General features: G+C 49.8%; 2 protein-coding genes across 16 annotated transcripts in view; one reads left to right on the forward strand and one right to left on the reverse strand.

Moving 5' to 3' along the window:
• The window catches only part of SLC36A1 (solute carrier family 36 member 1), a 230,218-nt gene that overhangs the window by 203,644 nt on the left and 10,245 nt on the right, over positions 1–16,329 (forward strand). For 10 of the 12 annotated variants that reach the window (XM_058440062.1, XM_058440059.1, XM_058440056.1 and 7 more), the window contains one exon: positions 10,489–10,857. The exons of the other annotated variants lie outside the window; for them this stretch is intronic. In XM_058440062.1, the coding sequence (XP_058296045.1) occupies positions 10,489–10,732 (244 nt within the window). In that variant the 3' untranslated portion in view covers positions 10,733–10,857. Of the gene's footprint in view, positions 1–10,488; positions 10,858–16,329 lie in introns of those variants that run through there. 12 annotated transcript variants of the gene reach the window in all.
• Positions 4,889–16,329, reverse strand: part of FAT2 (FAT atypical cadherin 2) — an 85,975-nt gene continuing 74,534 nt past the window's right edge. For 2 of the 4 annotated variants that reach the window (XM_058440050.1, XM_032158398.2), the window contains 4 exons: positions 12,945–13,386; positions 10,870–11,023; positions 7,944–8,401; positions 4,889–6,904 (listed from right to left, as the gene is read on the reverse strand). In XM_058440050.1, the coding sequence (XP_058296033.1) occupies positions 6,372–6,904; positions 7,944–8,401; positions 10,870–11,023; positions 12,945–13,386 (1,587 nt within the window). In that variant the 3' untranslated portion in view covers positions 4,889–6,371. Of the gene's footprint in view, positions 6,905–7,943; positions 8,402–10,869; positions 11,024–12,944; positions 13,387–16,329 lie in introns of those variants that run through there. The other 2 variants (XM_058440051.1, XM_058440052.1) reach the window with 2 other exon arrangements.

The following is a 16,329-nucleotide window of genomic DNA, read 5'->3' on the forward strand; positions in this document are numbered from 1 at the left end:
AGCAATGTGAGTTGAGGGACTAGTGTGGTGGGGATGCAGGGGCCAGGGATAGAGGAATTAATGGCCGTTAAAAGGCCGTCTGGAGCTGGAAAGTTGGGGGGGGGGTGACAGTTTGTTTGCATGTTACATTGTGGGGCAATGGGGGGTGGTAGCTGGTGTTGTAACAGGTAGGAATAGGGACGCTGAGGTTGGCAAGGAGGGGGACATGGGAGATTACAAAGCCGGTGGTCGGTGGGGGAGGAGTTGCTTGTGTTTATGGAGCTAGATAGTGGAACCGCAGCAAGAGGGGGTTTGTTGATGTTTGCGTGTAAGAAACAATCGGAAATAGGGACCTGAGAGGTGTTGTGTTAATTTTGGCTAGAGCCTGTTGGGAGTCAGTTTTTAGGGTACGGGTGATGGTTATAGTTTGTGCTGGATAAGACCAGGCGTTGCCTGGGTATATTCCCCCTGTGGCTGCCTGGCCCCAGATTGCGTTGGCTGGGTCGGTGATGTGAATTGCTCGAGATGAGGCATTGTTTTGATGACATAATATATGAATGGGGTCTGTCTGTCTGTTTTTTTTTGGTGATTTAATTCATAACACAGCTGGTCCAGGGACACCCATAGTTTTGGGGCCATTCAGTTTTACAGGCGCTGCGGGATTGTTGGTGTGGGACTGTTGGCGGAGGAGGGTCCGTAGAAGAAGATGTAAGAGGTGGAGAGCCAGAAGAGCAGGCTCGGAGCAGGCATGAGGGCGGCAGCTTATGCCTTAGGAATAGTAGGAAGGGAGGGCGTTTTAGAAATGTGAACTTTGAGAGGGTTGTGGGGTACGGGCGTGCCTGGCTTTAGAGGGGTTTGTGGGTTCGTGTTTAAGGAGAGACAGGCAGGAGGGTGGCGGGATTGAGGGGTGCACATGTTTCGAAAGTTACAGTGGAATCGTGCAGGAAGGAAACTAGGAGAGACAGTACGTGGCAAGGGGGAAGGGTTTGTAGACTTTTGTAGGTCAAGAGTTCCTTGAGTTGATGGGGGGAGGTAATGACAACAGCTGCCCTAAACATTAATTTCTTTGACTCTTGAAGTAGTAGGTAGGCTGCAGCCAGGGCCCGAAGGCAGGGGGCCCACCCTCACACGGTGGGGTCTAGTCGCCGGCAGGGATGCAGAGCCTCCCATGGTGAGAGAGGAAGGGGTATATGTATACGGCGGCTGGCTGAACAGGGCATCCCCTATTAGCCGATGGCCATGTTGTGAGTCAGAACCTTCGAGCCGGTCATCACCGAAACGAAAGAACTGTTGGGCCTCTGTAAGGCCGAGGGCCGTGGGTTACCTGGTACCAGGATTTTTTGAGCGAGAGAAGGGAGGAAACCCACGCCGGATGAGTGAGGAGGGAAAGGAGAAAACTCAGTTCCCTGCAGGCCAAGTTCGCTCTCAGAATTGTTTGGATAGGTGTGCAACTGCCACAAAGGTGGGTCTGTGCATCTGACCTAGGACTCCAAGAGCCAAGCCATTGTGCTCATGTACATATAGAATGAAAGGTTGTTGTAAGTCTGGAAGATGTAGGGCTGGGGCTTTGAGTAGTGCCTGTTGGAGTGACAGGAAGGGCTGCTTGACTGTGGCCTCTACAGGCTCGGATGGGGTACCTTGGGAGAGATCATATAGGGGCTTTGCTAATAAAGAGTAGTTGGGGATCCAAGTTCTAAAGTAGCCTGCTGGTCCTAAGAAGGAAACTATCTCTTGTTTGGTTTTTGGGATGGGAAGACTTCTAATGAAGCACTTTCGGTCTAGGGTGATGGCCTTTGAGTCATGGGCAAGGAGGACTCCTAGATAGGTTACTTGAGTGAGGGAGAGCTGGACCTTTCGGGGGGATACTCGGTAGCCTCGGTCAGCAAGGAAGTTGAGAAGAGAGGTGGTATCAGTTTGTGAGACAGTTAGAGAGGGACTGCATAGGAGGAGGTCATTAACGTATTGTAGGAGGGTGGACTGGGGAAAGTGTAATTTTTGTAGGTCTGAGGCAAGAGTTTGACCAAAGATGTGGGGGCTATCTCTGAACCCTTGGGGAAGCACTGTCCATGTGAGCTGTTGTGCCAAGTGAAGGCGAACAGGTCTTGTGACTGAGGGGAGAGGGGAATGGTGAAAAAGGCATCTTTAAGATCTATGACTGAGAAATGTGTGGCACTAGGAGGAATAGAGGATAAGAGCTGAGGTCTTGGATGAGGCAGAACGTACCATTGGGTTTTTTTAGGGGTGTTAAATGGAGAATGGGTTGGCCTGAGGAACCCTTTTCTTAAGAGGTCTAAAATAATTGGTTGTAATCCTTTCAGGCTAGAGACGGGGAGAAGATATTGGGGTTGGCTGGGGAAGCGATGTGGGTTTTTAAGGATGCTGGCTGGGAGCGAATCTATGGAACTCGCCACCAAGGCAATGAGTGAGGTGGATTGCGGGAGGGTGATTGGGTTGAAGGTGATGGAGGTAAAGGTGATGGGACATCCATCCACTGTTAAAGAGACCCTGGGCTCCTGTGTGGTGATGATTAGTGTCGGGAAGGAAGTCCTAAGGCCCCGTCAGTCTTGAATGGCCAATCCTAGAAGATCGGGAGTTGGGATGGTGGCCGGCCCGGCCCCCCTTCGGGAGCCGGGGCAGTCTATGCCCCAATGGCCAGATTGGTGGCATTTAGGACATGGCCAGTTGGGGGGCCTGGGATTTGGGCACTCTCAGATCCAGTGCCCTTCCTTTCTGCATTTGAAACAGGGCCCTGGGGGCTGACGTTGGGATGGATGGGCAGACGACAACTTATGGCCGTTTGATCGAGGGGAGGCTTGAAGGGCTTGTGCCAGTAACTGGTACTTTTGCCTCTTTGCCTTCTCATCTCGATTGTGATACACCTTAAATGCCGTCGCTAAGATCTCGGTTTGAGGGGTGAGGGGGTCTTTGTCCAGTTTTTTTTAGTTTACCTTTGATATCAGGAAAACTCTGAGCAAAAAAATGGGACATGAGGAGTTGCCTACTGTCTGGGGTTTCAGGATCTATGTTGGTGTATTGTTGGAGTGCCTGTGTAAGGCCGTCTAGAAAAGCGGACGGGTTTTCATTTTTATCTTGTATGACTTCATGAAGTTTTTCAAAGTTAACTGCCTTTTGAGCTGCCCTCCGTAGACCGGCTATGATTCAAGTAGCGAAATGGTCTTGGGCTGCCCAGTTGGGCTTCATGCTCAGGTACTGCCTGCGCTCCTAGCGGTAGGGCTGGGGTTGTTTGATGAACCTCATCTGCATAAGTTTGAGCTTGTTCCTAGACTTGCCTACCCTCCTCGGGGAGGAGGGTGTTAGAGAGAATCATATAGATGTCATGGAAGGTAAGGCTATAAGCTTGGATGAGGTATTGGAATTCTTTGATATATAAAGCAGAATTGGAAGTGTAGGAGCCTAGGCGTTTTTCTATTTGTGATAAGTCAGCCATAGAAAAGGGGACATGGACTCGGACAATACCTTCAGCTCCTGCCACCTCTCTAAGGGGGGCAAGGGGGGGGTGTGACTTTGAGTGAGTGGTGGGGGGCTGAAGGCCGGGGCTGACAGGATAGGCAGTTGAGGGCGTGGGGGGCGGGGGGCAGCGGGAGGCTGGGCAACTTCCGGTTGGGTGGCGGCCGGCGGGTGTGGCAGAGGGTGGTGGTATGGGGGCGGTTCGTTGGCTGGGTCAAAGGGGCAGAGGGAGAGGTTGGCGGTTTAAGAGCGGCAAGGAGCTGCTGCGGTTTGCAAGGGAGACAAAGGTTAGGTCTATCCCGTAGGAGAAAGAAGCCGTGGATATATGGGATCTCTACCCATTTTCCTGTTCGCTCACAATAATTGTAGAGATCCTGGAGAATGTTAGGATCGAGAGACCCATAAGTGGGCCATTTGCTTTGGTTGTCTAGGGTATATGTGGGCCAGTTTTGCTATTTGGGGTCTACCGTGGCCTTAGGGGCTTGAGGCGAGGCGCTTCATGGGGTCTCTTGCCTGCCTAGAGAGGTAGACCCCGGAGGGGAAGACTTACCGAGACGAGGCCGGTGTTGGGCGAACAGCTTGGCGAACAGGAGAATGAGCAAAGACCGGCCAGGGTCTGGACTGAGCCCGAAAGGGATCGGGGTCCCACCGAGGGGGGGTGGGGAGTCCCGATCCGAGTCACGGCACCAATGAAAGGGGCCAGGCGGAGACCAAACTACACCGGTCGCGGTCAAGAGATCTTTATTGGAGGTATCAAGCGGCACCATGCAAGGAGAAGGAAGAGAAGAGAGAGAGGGCTGCTGGTGTGCTGGGTTTTATATCCCTTGGGCCTACGTGGATTGGGCTGGGGGCGGGCCCAAGGGAAGGTGGGAGATGCTTCTTTCTGATTGGCCCTCCTTTGGCGGGTTCAGACAGTGCCCAGTCAAGGAGGGGAGAAGAACCTGGAACCAGCCCCATCTTAAGGTACGGCGCCATTTTAAGGTACCCCATGTTACCTAACATTGAATAGCAGCCACAGGCTGACTCTGGGTCCCAGGAGGGCTAGCTTCCCAAGACTTGTGATAGTTAAGTCCCTTCTCCGTAAGTAATGCCATGCAGTGCAAAGGGTGCTGGCAAGGGCAGGAGGCCCCAGGTCTTGTCCCGGGCTTTAGCTAGCCTGCTGGTTAGTGGACTCATCACTCAGAGCCTCATCTAAATGGAGGAGCTTGAACCACTGCAGACAGTTGTATCAGAGGCAGAGGGTTTTTTCCAAATAGTTTCCTGGGTGCCACCCCCAGAAGTTCTGGTTTTGTGTCTGGGGTAGGTAATGTTGCCAGGCTGGGAATCTCTGTTGCTTAACGATCTCTAGGATCCCTTCCAACTCCCAAAATCCATGAATATTGGAAGGGCCTGTGGACCCTTGCATCGTTCCCCTGACCCCAAACAAACAGGCTAAATGACACAGAAAATAACAGTAAAAAAGATACTTTATTGTTAAAAAAAAAATGACCAGTGAAACTATATATCTGTCATTCACACTCACAGTCACACACACAGACGCAAACCACCCACACAAATTGGCTCTCGCCCACGCAGCTCCCTCTCACGTGAAGCAGCAGCCCTGTGGGCAAGGCTCCATTGCTCTTCCTTTTGACTTCGGTCTCCAGAAACAACACATATGAAAAGGCAGTGGACCAGAGGGAGGGACTGGGTGGGAGGGAGTGGTGAGGTCACCAAAGGCCACAGAGGCTTCTGGTCCCCACCACTCCTGGCTACATACACTCTACACATGTGTACACACGTACTATCCATGGGCACCCACATGTGTAGATATGTGCCCACATTGACCCTCCATGCATAGGGTTGAGTCACTGCAGGTAACACTTGATGGGCAGGCGTTTGCAATGGAGAGGAGGCAAAGGCTGGTGTCCAGCCTGGACACTGCGGTCCAGCTCCCTGCCTCCAACCTGCCCTAAATAGGAGTTCAGAGTTCCTTGTGTCTAGGGAAGAAAAATCCCATTGAGGAAGCTCATCCAGACAGCAAGGTCAAAAAGTGCCTAAGAATTTTCAAAATGAAGAATTAGTTCCTTCCTTCCTTTGGCCAAAAGTGCCTGGGAAACTTGGGATGAAGAACCCAGAGTTCCATGAGGTCTGAATTCTTTAACAAAGAAGGTTCAAAGCTGCGTAGACTCCTGGCAGGCCCTGACTGGTGGATAGTGGTGTGACTCTGAGGTGGGCCCGTTCCTCTGTGTGTAGGCTGAGGAGCGGGACCTCTGGGGCCCAAGGCCTGGTGATGCTCCTCAGAGTCCTTGTTGCCCACCATCACCATTTTCTCCTTGGTGCAAAGCAGTGCCTGACGCGGAGCAGACACTTGACAAAGACACAGTGAGTGCTCGACTGAGGCAGGGGCACAGGGGACTGTGCCTGCTCCCCTGCTGCTCACCTCTCAGCCCCTAGGAGGACGCCACGCAGCCCTCTAGAGCTCCTCTGTATGGCCCGCGTAGTGGTTGCCTGTCAGGCACCAACCTGCCTGCCTCCAAAATGGAGCTGTGGGCAGGTATGAGAATGCATCTTGGTGAAGCTGAGCCAGCACAGTCAATCAGGCTTTGCCCCGGGGACTGAGAGATAGCAGATCAGGGAGACTGCCTATCTCTCGCCCACCCTGGGAGTCAATTGTTGCTGGTCTTCCAGGGTCAGTGCTCTAGGCATGCCCCTCTCCTGGGACCCTAGTGCTGTTTCTGGAGCTCTATCCTCAGCTTCCCTCCACACTCAGGGACTAACCGGGGGATTGGAAGAGCACATTTCAAGGGACAGCAGCCTGGGCTGGGGGTGGGGGCTTCCCTCCCACTCTCCCAGCCACACTCAACTCACCCCCTACAAGACAGGAAGAAATAAGCCAAGTCCAGTCCTTGTCCTCCTGCCTCCCTTGCTCTGGGAATGGGAAGCTAGAACATGACCTCCTCACAGCTGCCATAATCGCTCTCCACCATGTCAGAGCCCTCATAGTTGGGGGGCGCCCGGGGCTGGCCCTGGCCTGCAAGAGGTGCCCCCTCCGCCTCACAGACAGCATAAGAGGGCCCAGCTCGGCTGAGGCGCATACTCACCCCCTTGTAGCCCCCCTCTGCCAGGCAGGGCCCTCCCCCTCCCTGCCGGAACTGCGAGTGGTAGTAGCTGATGGCCGTGTACTCATTGAGACAGGGGGCAACCAGGCGCTCCCGGGGACTAGGGGGCCGAGAGGGCATCAGATCTTCCAGGTTCTGGTTGCTGTAACGGGGTGGGAGAGGTGCCCGCTTGTTTTCCATCTCCAGGGGGAAGGGGAAGCCCCCATAGAGGCCACTGGGCTCCGGCATCACGACTGGGGTTGAGTGGCGGTGAGCTGAGGGCGGCAGATTGCCCTGAGTCATTTCAGAGTGGGGGTATTCCCAGCGTTCGTTCCTGGAGTAAGTAGGGGGCCAGACCATAGCTCCGCCAGGGTACACTGAAAGAGAACAGCGAGATAGGGTGAGCTCATTTTCCCTAGGGAAGGTTTCAGCTGGCTCTATAGCAACTATGTATAACCTAGCGTGTGGTGGAGATGGGAGTGGGTGGGTATAGTGCAGGTTGTCTCGGGTGGCTTAGGTTGATATATGGAATCCAATGGGACAAGCTCAAGGCTAGGGGTTTGACCCAAGGCCAGCCCATCTTGCAAATCCCTGCCACTAATCTGAGGGTCAGTGAACAAGGGAAGGATTTGGATGTCTCCATGCAACCCACCCCCACAGCTGGATACAGTAACTCCATCCCAAGTCCTACTGGTAAGTTTCATCCCCTTAACTGAAGGAAACACACACACAGTTTGGACTCACAGGTGTGATGGAGTCTATCATGGAGAGTGATGAAATGAGATGTGGCTCAGAAATGAGGAGACCAGGAGCCGTTGGTCCTAGCCCTGCCTCTGCTACTGACTAGTTGGGTTAGAACAAGTCACTGCATTTTGATGGGCCTCGGTTTCCCTATTTGACACATAGTGAAAATACCTATTGTAACTGCTGATGATTATGCCAAAACATGAAGTGCTTTACTAATGCACCTCCTTTTGAGCCAAAGACGAGAGGAAGGCGATATTCCCCCCTCTAGGTCAGCCAGGTCTGGCCCAAGGCTGCTGTACTTTCACATTGGGCAACCAGAAGCTTAGACCACTTCTCCTTTCCCTTCCCAGAAAAGCACAAATGTGCAGAAGCCCCCTTCTTACTCCAAGGGTTCTACCCAACCCTATCCAGGGTCTACACATTTCTGTCATGAACCTCAATCCCATGGAGTGACTTGGAATTTAGAGGAGTGCAATAGAATGAGCCCCAGAAACCTGGTATCTGCTCCAGCATCCGTGCCCCGTAACCTTGAACACATCTCATCATGTCCCATCCCAAAGGGTTGGATGCGTGGTAGCTAAAAATGCCTGTGCCTCAGATAACGGAGTGTTTAGGACCACCACCCACTTCCATCAATCCCGGAGGCTAAGCATCTCTGGCTATACTGACCCATCTCCTCGCCGGACCAGGTTCTCTTAATGACAGGCTCATTGTCAGAGTGGGAAGGGACCGCAGCTGGCGGGAGTCTGGGGGGCACACTGCAGACCACTGGCCGTTGCTTAGGATTGGGTCCAAATGTGACGAGTTCATTTGGAACTGAGGCCTTGCTGGGTTCCAGTTGGTTGAGGTTGTTGCAGGAGCTGGCACTCAATGGGTTGAGCTCGATGGCAGGCATGGCTTGGGTGTCAACACCAACACTCCTGGCCAGGAGGTCTGGGTCCTCCATGGCCACAGGCTTGTGAGACTTGCAACGGCGGCAGTAGAAGAGAAGCCCGACAGTGCTTATGATAATGAACGCTACGGCCACTGTGATGATCAGTAACTCCTGCTGCCCCCAGTCCCCCCTTTTGATCTCGGGAGTGACTAGGCAGTGTCCTTCTGAACAACCCCTCGCCTCCATTTCACACCTGCAGAGACAGAGAAGTAGTCAGGGGGCCGAGTCATGAAATTGCCCTTTCCATGTCCCCTCTTACAGAGATCTATGGGATAGAGACTGCTCCCCCCAGAACCTACCGTCTCCTGTTTTTCACCCCCCAAAAAAGTAATTATCAAGCATATCAACATCAGAACTTTCCACCTTCCACCAGTAAAGTATGGGTCTCAGCTACATCCTCATTTGTGACCATTAGGATCTGGGAATGTCTATTATTTTTCCAGCAATGAGATCTAGGCACTGGATACACTCTCTATCATGAGGTCGGATTTCCTCCCATATCACTGCAGTAGAGACATCGACATACCAGCTGCCCTCTAGCAATGATGTCAGGGTTCCAGATACAAGTCAGCATTGCCCAGTTATAGCAGCCAGGCACCCATGTTCCCTGCTGTGCTTCACCAGGAGGTCACAGGAGCCAACGTGGTACTGCACAGATCAGCCACCTTACAATGGGCAGCTTGCTCAGAGAAAGCATGCGATCTCTCAGGGTACCTCTAGCTTGGCATTCCATGGTGTGAAGCTCCAGGGAAACTTCCATGGCCAGCTTTATCCACTTTTGAGGGCTATTGGGAAAGTTTGCCCCATCCCATTTGAGTCCAAAACATTTCTCAGTGCCTGAAATTTCACTACCAGTTGTTATTCTGGGTTAAATGTTGTCTTCCCCAAGGTCCTCTTTTAAAATGCAGACAACACTTTCAGCTGTGAAATGTCCTCCTAACACATCTCATGAACGAATAGCATTCCCTACTGCAAAGCAGGGCAGGAAGCAGGGCAGGACACACCAGTTGCTGAGAAAAAGGACTGAGGTCGACCGGGCGCAGTGGCTCATGCCTGTAATCCCAGCACTTTGGGCAGCCGAGTCAGCTGGATCACTTGAGGTCAGGAATTCAAGACCAGCCTGGCCAGTATGGTGAAACCCCATATCTACTAAAAATACAAAAATTAGCCAGGTGTGATGGTACGTGCCTGTAATCCCAGCTACTTGGCAGGCTGAGGCAGGGGGATGGCTTGAACCTAGGAGTCGAGGTTGCAATGAGCCGAGATTGTGCCATTGCACTCCAGCCTGGGAGACAGAGTGAAACTCTTTCTCAAACAAAACAAAACAAAACAAAACAAAACAAAACAAAACAAAACAAAAAGGACTGGGGTCATCAACATACCCAGAGTAATCATGGGAAAGCCCTTTCCCTGCCTGGGCATCAGTTTCTGCAGCTGTAAAATGAGTGGGTGAACTACATCACTACATCACTGACTCTTATACACAGGCTAATAGCAAAGGAATCCACTGGGAGCTTGTTAAAAATAGAAGCTAGGCCCATTCTTGGAGATTCTGATTCAGTTGGTCTAGGCTGGATCTTGGAATCTATATTTTTCATGTCTCTTTCATGATTCTTTAAAGGCTCCCAAGTTTGGGAGCCCTAAAACCAGGTAATTGTCAAAGTCTCTTTCCCTCTAGGATTCTAGGAATGACAGTTTCCCTTGCAACTGCTGCAGCCCCACACAGTATGAGGCACAGACAGCTGGCAGTGGGGTTCCAGGCACAGCAGCGCCTGCCCAAGTGGAACCATTTTCCCCAGGTCCCTGGGAAATTCGGGTCCAGAGTGAGAGAATAAGCCCTTCAGCCATTTTCAGACTGCAGCAAGGACCAGAACTACCTGAGGAGCTGGTTAAATGTACAGATTCCTAAGCCCCAGCTTGTGAATCTGAGGCAGTAGGTTCAGAATAGGGCTGGGGAAATCTCTGATAAGCAGCTTCCTCCTCCAGAAGTGTTGTAATGCAGGTGATTAGAGAGAGACGCCCTAACACAGTGGTCCCCAACCCCTGGCTCACGGACCCATACTGGTCAATGGCCTGTTAGGAATCGAGCTGCACAGCAGGAAATGAGCAAGCATTACCACCTGAGCTCCGCCTTCTGTCAGATCACTGGGGGCATTAGATTCTCACTGGAGCACAAATCCTGTTGTGAACTGTGCATGTGAGGGATCTAGCTTGCATGCTTGTTATAAGGAGCATATATCTAATGCCTGATGATCTGTCACTGTCTCCCATCACCTCCAGATGGGACTGTCTAGTTGCAAGAAAACAAGCTCAGGGCTCCCAACTGATTCTACATTATGGTGAGTTGTATAATTACTTCATTATATATTACAATGTAATAATAAGAGAAATAAAGTGTGCAATAAATGTCATGTGCCTGAATCATCCTGAAACCATCTCCCGTTTCTCCTGCCTGGTCCGTGGAAAAAGTGTCTTCCATGAAACTGGTCCCTGGTGCCAAAAAGGTTGGGGACCACTGCCCTAACCTAGAAGCCAGGTCCCTGCGGCACTCTCCCCTGGCCTCCCATTGGACTTTCTAGAGGTCAGAGTACAGAGCGCTTTCCCTAACGGTGCAAAACCCAAGGTAAGGAGCCCATGGCAGGTGGCCTCTCCTGGGATTACCTGTCTCCTGTGTAAGGATGAGGGCAGTTACAGGAAGCTCCTTTGGGGGAGGGGATGCAAGTTCCACCTTCCAGGCAGGATGCGAAAGTACAGTTCTCCCTTCCTTGTTCACAGTGCTTCCCAGAGAACTGTGGGGGACATTTGCAGACATAGCCTGGGAGAAAAGGAAGAGAGGTGAGAGACCGCACTGGCCTAGCAGTTAAAGGAGACCTGGCATTTGCAGACTCATGTGTTCATGCAGCCATTCAGTTACCATTTATTTATTTGGTTGCTCCCCTCTGTGCCCAATACCATGCTGGGCATTGGTGCCCTGCTGAACAAGAGCACTTTGGTCCCTGCCCTCAAACAACTTACAGCCCACCAGAGACAACAGTCACCTAAAGAACAGTAATAAACAGGATAATAACCATAGACACTAACTTAGTGCTAGTCACTGTTCCAAGGATCTTCCTGTGTTGGCTCATTTGATCCTCACGACCACCCTGAGGTTGGTGACTGTCACCATCCCCATCAGGGGACAGGCACAAAGGGATGGCAGATGAGGAAGGAGGCACAGAGAATGGACAGAATTTGCTCAAGGTCACACAGCCAGTAAATGGCAAAGCTGGGGTTCAAACCTAGACAGCTAGCTATAATATCAGTATCTCAGTAATTATAATAAAATTAGTTTTATCAAAGGGAAATGCTGGGAGGGGTGGGGGATGAGGCTAACTTACTCTAGGGACCTGGGAGCTATTTCATTTGAGATCTGAAGGATGAGTAGAAATTAGCTAGGCAAGAAGATAGAGGGCAAAGAGAAAGGTGTGTCAGGCGGAAGAGAGGAGTGTGTGCAAAGGCTAGGGAAGGGTGTGGCACGGTCAAGGAACTCAAACCACACCAGGGTGGGCCAGTCTGGTGAGGGACAGGGAGAGTTTGAACTATGGCCTGGGAGGTACAGGAGCCACATGCAGGGATTGGGACTCTATCCTAACAGCACGGTGGCCACTGAGCAGTTCTCAGCAGAAAAGTGCCATGCACAGGTCTGCGCTGGATAAAGATCACCCCGGCTCCTGCTGGAAGGTGGAAGGCAGGGATAGAAGCCGGAGAACAGGGAGGGGGCTGGTGCCAGGGTGAGAGGTGATGGGGGCTTGGGACAGAGGGACAGCAGTGGGGAAGGAGAGAAGTGATGGATTCCTTGGATATTTTGCAGGTAGAAATGACACGATTGGCCAGACAAAAATCAGAAAATGGGGTAATGCGAAGTTGTTGACAGGCATGTGGGTACATAGGAACCTCTCATGTTGCGTGTGATATATAGATAGATGGCTGCAGCCATGCTGAGAGCAACGTAGCCCTATTTAGTCAAAATAATTATTTGCATACTGTGAGCCTGTGACTTCCACCCCTGGGTGTCGGGTGTGTGTGTGTGTGAAGGAAACTCTCACACAGCTTCACAAGGAGACATATAGGAGAATGCTCCCTGCAGCATTGATGATGGAGATGGGTGTTTGGAGTGCAAGGATGGAGAGGGAAAATGTGAGTGCATGTACATCATGGAGTACTGAGCCACAATTAGAAGCAATTAATGAGAATTGCTCATGGCAGCATTGACGGATCTTAAAAATATGGTGCTGAGCGAAAGTGTAAACAACATATACCACTTATATAAATTGGAAATTCAAGCATATGAAAAACAACATGTATTTTGCAAGAACTCATTCAAAAACTGTAAATGTTTGCCTCTAGTGTTAGGGAAGGGGAAGGGAGTGGAATATAAGTTAAAGGGGAATGAGAAGGAGACTGTGCATAGACCAATTATGACACTAAGGTATGTGATTAATTCAACCCTCTGTCCCTGAGGTCCCCATTCATATCCTCCCTCATCCCCCCAGAAGTAGAAAGATAGTTTTTGTTGAGAGGGAAGGAAGACTCCTGGCTTCTAGATATTGCAGATTCCAACCTGTTACTCACAAGATGGGGGAAGAGAGAGAAATTTGGAACCAAGAGGCTCTGAGATCCCCACCCTGACATGCCTTTCCCACCTGAAGAGCCTTCTGGGATAAACCTTGGGTTCAGCCTGGCACCCCAGCCCTCACCTGCCCCGTGGGTCCATGAGCACTTCCCACCATTGAGGCATGGGTTCTGGCTGCAGTAGTCACTGTGGAGGCAGCACTGGGTGAGGGCTTGTGTCTCCAGCAAGCCTGCCACCGTCTTGCCAGGGGCCAGCAGATCTAGAGCCTCTTCGTTGACCACGACAGCATCCAGGCAGCCTTCAAAGCCCTGGGAGACATTCGAGGAAGAATGCAACAGGACGAGGCCGCCCAGCAAGAGGTGTCTTTCGGGCCTCAGACCACGGCAGTTCTCCGGGACCACAAGGGAGGTGTTGCCCATGCTGTCAACCATCAGGCGAATGGAAGCATCCATCTCCTCCACCAGGATGGAGTGCCACTCGTGGTCATTCACATGGCGCTGGGAGGAAAGGTTTCCATAGAAACCACCCAGACAGTGGTATTCCAGCTGGGGCACTCCACTGGCCAGCTGCAAAGGAAACCCAAACAGCCATCAGCAAAGCCAAGGAGTCCTTGTAAACCTGCTAACAGGCTGCCAGTTCAAAGAATGTTGTTTGTATTTTTATGGGTAGGAGGGGGGTGTCTGGTGATTTTCAAGGCTGTTTTAGACATGGCATTTGCAGAGCATAAAAGCCCTCAAAGTGCTTTTGTATTGATGGTCTCCTTGCTCTCACCACACCCTATGGGATGGTCTGGGTAGGGGGTGACATCTCCATTCACAGATGAGGAAACTGAGGCCCAGAGATGCTTTGCTGATCAAGACTCTGTATTTTGGATGCTTCTTCACAGGCCTGTCCAGAGTTCCACACTTGTGAATATTGGCCTTCAGGGATTTGAAAAACCTCTCTCCCACTCCCACTTCCTTATTCAACAGCTTAGCAGTTCTCAAAGTAGGTCCCCAAGACCTTTTCAGGGAAGCCACAAGGGCAAAGTATTTTTATAGTAATCCCAAGAGTTGATTTGCCTTTGTTTTCTCACAAGTATACAACAGAGTTTTGCAGACACATGTTGTCACAACTGATGGATACAGAAGTAGATATGAGAAGCCAGCTATCTTCTATTAAGCCAGACAAAAGAGAGGCTTGCAAAAATGTAAAACAATGCCACTCTTTTTCTTTTGGAAAATAATTATATTTCATAAAAATGTATAATTAAAGACATACACTCATATGTTGATTGCAGCACTTTTCACAATAGCAAAGACATGGAATCAACCTAGATGCTCAACAACAGTGGGCTGGATAAAGAAAACATGGTACAGATACACCATGGACAACTATACAGCCATAAAAAAGAATGAGATTATGTCCTTTGCAGCAACAGGGATGGAGTTGGCGGCCATTATCCTAAGCAAACTAACACAGGAAGAGGAAATCAAATACCACATGTTCTCACTTGTAAGTGGGAACTAAACACTGAGTACACAGGGACACAAAGAAGGGAACAATAGACACCAGGGCCTACTTGAGGGCAGAGGGTGGGAGAAGGGTAAGGACCAAAAAACTACCTATCAGGTACTGTGCTTATTCCTTGGGTGATGAAATAATATGTACACCAATCCCCCGTGACACATCGGTTACCCATATAACAAACCTGTATATGTACCCCCGAACCTAAACTAAAAATTGGAAGAAAAAAAAAATTAAGGTATTTATGTTGACATATAGTTTCTTATTATTTCTAAATAAATTAATACCTATTTTTAAATATCTCAGTTTTAATTTCTGATACTGAAAATGTTCATAGTTATAATCCACATAACCAAAACTTCCCTGGAATCCTCAATAATTTTCAAGGGTGTAAAAAGTCCTGAAGTCAAAAAGTCTGAGAACCACTGGGTTAAAACATTTTAATTCACTTCATTCCCAAGAGGTAGGACTGCCTGTGACCAAATATTTTTCTGGTCACTTTGGGCTAGGTAGAGTTTTCTCTGCAGAAATTTGAAGATCTAACCCAGTGTTTCTTATACATTGGCCATCTGTAGACCACCTCTCAGATTTTTGCCCTGGTTGAGTACTACCTATACCTTTATTTACTTAAAAAGGAGACACTATTATTAGGGTAAATAGAAAACCAACACACTTGCCATTAAGAAAGGGGGATAACAAAAATGAATGCAACTCAAGTAAAACATTGCAATGAAATCATTTATTTTTATCTGTCTGGGACCACAAATCTGTTGATCCCACCATCTTTTCATTGTCTCCCACCTCTGTAATGTCCTCGTTCCTCTCCTTATCTAGTTTAAGTTCCATGGTCAATCATCCTAACTACTCCCTTCACATACTCTTGACCTATCTCTTTCTTACTTTGTAGAACTCTCTTGGTAAACCCACAACTATGGAAGAAGCTAACTCTCCACCTGCTCTATACAGACATGGAACAGAACATGGCTGGAGAAAAACGTGCAGCTTTGCTCACCAGCCTCTCTTTAATTTCACGACCATGGCTCTCAAATGAGCCTTTAATGCTGCCCAGCAATCACACTCCCTTCCTGAGTCCATCCATTCTTCCAGATGACTGTTTTCACTACGTCTCTCTCCTGAGATCCCTAATGCCTCCCTCCTCATTCCCACTGTCAGCTGATCATCTCACATCCTACTGAAGTCATCAGATGGGGGAACCTGCAGGCACTTTCACCACCACATCTATCCACCTTAGCTAAAGCCAATCTCTCCATTTATGCACTAGATTCTACCTCCTCAAGGCTCTACTGATTCTCCTTCCTCTTTCCTACATCTTTGTTCATTCATCACTGAATCATTGCACAGCATACAAACATGCTGTTATTGCTGTAATCTTTATTTTCAAAAATATACCTTCTTTACAGATGATAATCTTTATTTTTTAAAAAAGGATTGTCTTCACCTCAGTTTTCCAGCCAGATATTTTCCTTCTTTCCTGTCCCTTTTCAGCAAAATTTCACCCCAACCCACCATACACAGAAACCATTGATGTCAGGGGATTCAATGATCTCTGTGTTGCCAAATCACTTTCCATCTTACTGGCCTCTCAGCAGCAGATCACCCAACAGATCACTCCTTCCTTCTTGATACATGTTCTTCACTTGGCTTCCTGCATACAATTCTCGTGGGTTTTCCTCCAGCATCACTGGTTACTCATGTTCAGCCTCCTTTGTTGAATCCCCTCTTCCCCAAGACCTGCTAATATTGGAGGGTCTCAAGGAGTAATCCTTGGCCTACTCTCTTTTCAATCTACATTGCTTGGTGATCTCCTCCCATCTCATGGCTTTCAGTACCATGTATGCGCTGAAGACTCCCAGATCTCCATCTCCAGCATACACCCCTCACAACATTAGACTTATCTTTCCAGATCCACTTGGAGGTCTAATGGGCATCTGAAACTTACACATCCAAAACTGCACCCTGATCTCCCCTCCCCAAACTTTGTA

Source organism: Hylobates moloch, unplaced genomic scaffold (genome assembly GCF_009828535.3).
Source record: "Hylobates moloch isolate HMO894 unplaced genomic scaffold, HMol_V3 SCAFFOLD_6, whole genome shotgun sequence".
Classification (NCBI taxonomy): Eukaryota; Metazoa; Chordata; class Mammalia; order Primates; family Hylobatidae; genus Hylobates; species Hylobates moloch.